At 62.6% G+C, this 2,713-nt stretch overlaps 2 protein-coding genes and 5 non-coding genes across 7 annotated transcripts; 2 read left to right on the plus strand and 5 right to left on the minus strand.

Annotated features, from left to right (window-relative positions):
- Window positions 1–320: 320 nt before the first annotated feature.
- On the minus strand, window positions 321–392 carry PHYSODRAFT_t1427. The gene has a single exon. It is a non-coding gene; the product is annotated as a tRNA-Met (tRNA).
- A 480-nt stretch (window positions 393–872) lies between these two features.
- Window positions 873–944, minus strand: PHYSODRAFT_t1426. Its single transcript has one exon. It is a non-coding gene; the product is annotated as a tRNA-Met (tRNA).
- Window positions 945–964: 20 nt separating this feature from the next.
- PHYSODRAFT_523118 (hypothetical protein) lies at window positions 965–1,375 on the plus strand (the record flags this gene model as incomplete). Its single annotated transcript, XM_009536787.1, has 1 exon — window positions 965–1,375. A coding segment is annotated over one exon (411 nt), but the record flags the coding sequence as incomplete, so codon positions are not given.
- Window positions 1,376–1,424: 49 nt separating this feature from the next.
- On the minus strand, window positions 1,425–1,496 carry PHYSODRAFT_t1425. Its single transcript has one exon. It is a non-coding gene; the product is annotated as a tRNA-Met (tRNA).
- A 20-nt stretch (window positions 1,497–1,516) lies between these two features.
- On the plus strand, window positions 1,517–1,927 carry PHYSODRAFT_522517 (hypothetical protein; the record flags this gene model as incomplete). Its single annotated transcript, XM_009536788.1, has 1 exon — window positions 1,517–1,927. A coding segment is annotated over one exon (411 nt), but the record flags the coding sequence as incomplete, so codon positions are not given.
- A 49-nt stretch (window positions 1,928–1,976) lies between these two features.
- Window positions 1,977–2,048, minus strand: PHYSODRAFT_t1424. Its single transcript has one exon. It is a non-coding gene; the product is annotated as a tRNA-Met (tRNA).
- A 480-nt stretch (window positions 2,049–2,528) lies between these two features.
- Window positions 2,529–2,600, minus strand: PHYSODRAFT_t1423. Its single transcript has one exon. It is a non-coding gene; the product is annotated as a tRNA-Met (tRNA).
- Window positions 2,601–2,713: the final 113 nt, after the last annotated feature.

The raw sequence follows: 2,713 nt of genomic DNA on the forward strand, positions 1-2,713 counted from the left end.
TACCCGCGGCACAACAAACTGCCACTGCGCACAGGCGCCTCGCCGCCGCGCGACCAAACCAGGGCCCATCACACACCGCCAGGCGCGACAGCGCGTCGTGGACACGCCCCTACTGTTGCCTGGTGCCGCGCCGCCGGGTTTACCAACCCACCGCTTGAACCGTGGCGGGACTCGATCCCGCCGTCGTTGTGCGGCCTGCCAGGCACGAGGGGCGAAGGCGGGGTCAGTGCAGGCAGCGTGGAGGGGCAGCAGGACAGGCGGAAGCTGCTAGAAGCCGCAAAAAAGAGGCGAAGGAGCACCCGAACGGCGCGGGTAAAAGTTAGCACTTGTTGGTCTCGATCCAACGACCTTTGGGTTATGAGCCCAACACGCTTCCTCTGCGCCAAAGTGCTAGCTCAATTTCACACATCCCCAACGACACACAAAAACGCGCCCCAGCAAACCACACACAAACCAACGCAAACGCCCGCGCGCGAGCTCTCCAGACCGACAATTGATGCCCCCAACGAGCTTATCGTTCACGAGATATCTCCCACCAAACCTAGGTACACGTACCCGCGGCACAACAAACTGCCACTGCGCACAGGCGCCTCGCCGCCGCGCGACCAAACCAGGGCCCATCACACACCGCCAGGCGCGACAGCGCGTCGTGGACACGCCCCTACTGTTGCCTGGTGCCGCGCCGCCGGGTTTACCAACCCACCGCTTGAACCGTGGCGGGACTCGATCCCGCCGTCGTTGTGCGGCCTGCCAGGCACGAGGGGCGAAGGCGGGGTCAGTGCAGGCAGCGTGGAGGGGCAGCAGGACAGGCGGAAGCTGCTAGAAGCCGCAAAAAAGAGGCGAAGGAGCACCCGAACGGCGCGGGTAAAAGTTAGCACTTGTTGGTCTCGATCCAACGACCTTTGGGTTATGAGCCCAACACGCTTCCTCTGCGCCAAAGTGCTAGCTCAATTTCACACATCCCCAACGACACACAAAAACGCGCCCCAGCAAACCACACACAAACCAACGCAAACGCCCGCGCGCGAGCTCTCCAGACCGACAATTGATGCCCCCAACGAGCTTATCGTTCACGAGATATCTCCCACCAAACCTAGGTACACGTACCCGCGGCACAACAAACTGCCACTGCGCACAGGCGCCTCGCCGCCACGCGACCAAACCAGGGCCCATCACACACCGCCAGGCGCGACAGCGCGTCGTGGACACGCCCCTACTGTTGCCTGGTGCCGCGCCGCCGGGTTTACCAACCCACCGCTTGAACCGTGGCGGGACTCGATCCCGCCGTCGTTGTGCGGCCTGCCAGGCACGAGGGGCGAAGGCGGGGTCAGTGCAGGCAGCGTGGAGGGGCAGCAGGACAGGCGGAAGCTGCTAGAAGCCGCAAAAAAGAGGCGAAGGAGCACCCGAACGGCGCGGGTAAAAGTTAGCACTTGTTGGTCTCGATCCATCGACCTTTGGGTTATGAGCCCAACACGCTTCCTCTGCGCCAAAGTGCTAGCTCAATTTCACACATCCCCAACGACACACAAAAACGCGCCCCAGCAAACCACACACAAACCAACGCAAACGCCCGCGCGCGAGCTCTCCAGACCGACAATTGATGCCCCCAACGAGCTTATCGTTCACGAGATATCTCCCACCAAACCTAGGTACACGTACCCGCGGCACAACAAACTGCCACTGCGCACAGGCGCCTCGCCGCCGCGCGACCAAACCAGGGCCCATCACACACCGCCAGGCGCGACAGCGCGTCGTGGACACGCCCCTACTGTTGCCTGGTGCCGCGCCGCCGGGTTTACCAACCCACCGCTTGAACCGTGGCGGGACTCGATCCCGCCGTCGTTGTGCGGCCTGCCAGGCACGAGGGGCGAAGGCGGGGTCAGTGCAGGCAGCGTGGAGGGGCAGCAGGACAGGCGGAAGCTGCTAGAAGCCGCAAAAAAGAGGCGAAGGAGCACCCGAACGGCGCGGGTAAAAGTTAGCACTTGTTGGTCTCGATCCAACGACCTTTGGGTTATGAGCCCAACACGCTTCCTCTGCGCCAAAGTGCTAGCTCAATTTCACACATCCCCAACGACACACAAAAACGCGCCCCAGCAAACCACACACAAACCAACGCAAACGCCCCCGCGCGACCTCTCCAGACCGACAATTGATGCCCCCAACGAGCTTATCGTTCACGAGATATCTCCCACCAAACCTAGGTACACGTACCCGCGGCACAACAAACTGCCACTGCGCACAGGCGCCTCGCCGCCGCGCGACCAAACCAGGGCCCATCACACACCGCCAGGCGCGACAGCGCGTCGTGGACACGCCCCTACTGTTGCCTGGTGCCGCGCCGCCGGGTTTACCAACCCACCGCTTGAACCGTGGCGGGACTCGATCCCGCCGTCGTTGTGCGGCCTGCCAGGCACGAGGGGCGAAGGCGGGGTCAGTGCAGGCAGCGTGGAGGGGCAGCAGGACAGGCGGAAGCTGCTAGAAGCCGCAACAAAGAGGCGAGGGAGCACCCGAACGGCGCGGGTAAAAGTTAGCACTTGTTGGTCTCGATCCAACGACCTTTGGGTTATGAGCCCAACACGCTTCCTCTGCGCCAAAGTGCTAGCTCAATTTCACACATCCCCAACGACACACAAAAACGCGCCCCAGCAAACCACACACAAACCAACGCAAACGCCCCCGCGCGACCTCTCCAGACCGACAATTGGGGGATCCT

This window comes from Phytophthora sojae (genome assembly GCF_000149755.1).
Source record: "Phytophthora sojae unplaced genomic scaffold PHYSOscaffold_9, whole genome shotgun sequence".
Taxonomy (NCBI): domain Eukaryota; phylum Oomycota; class Peronosporomycetes; order Peronosporales; family Peronosporaceae; genus Phytophthora; species Phytophthora sojae.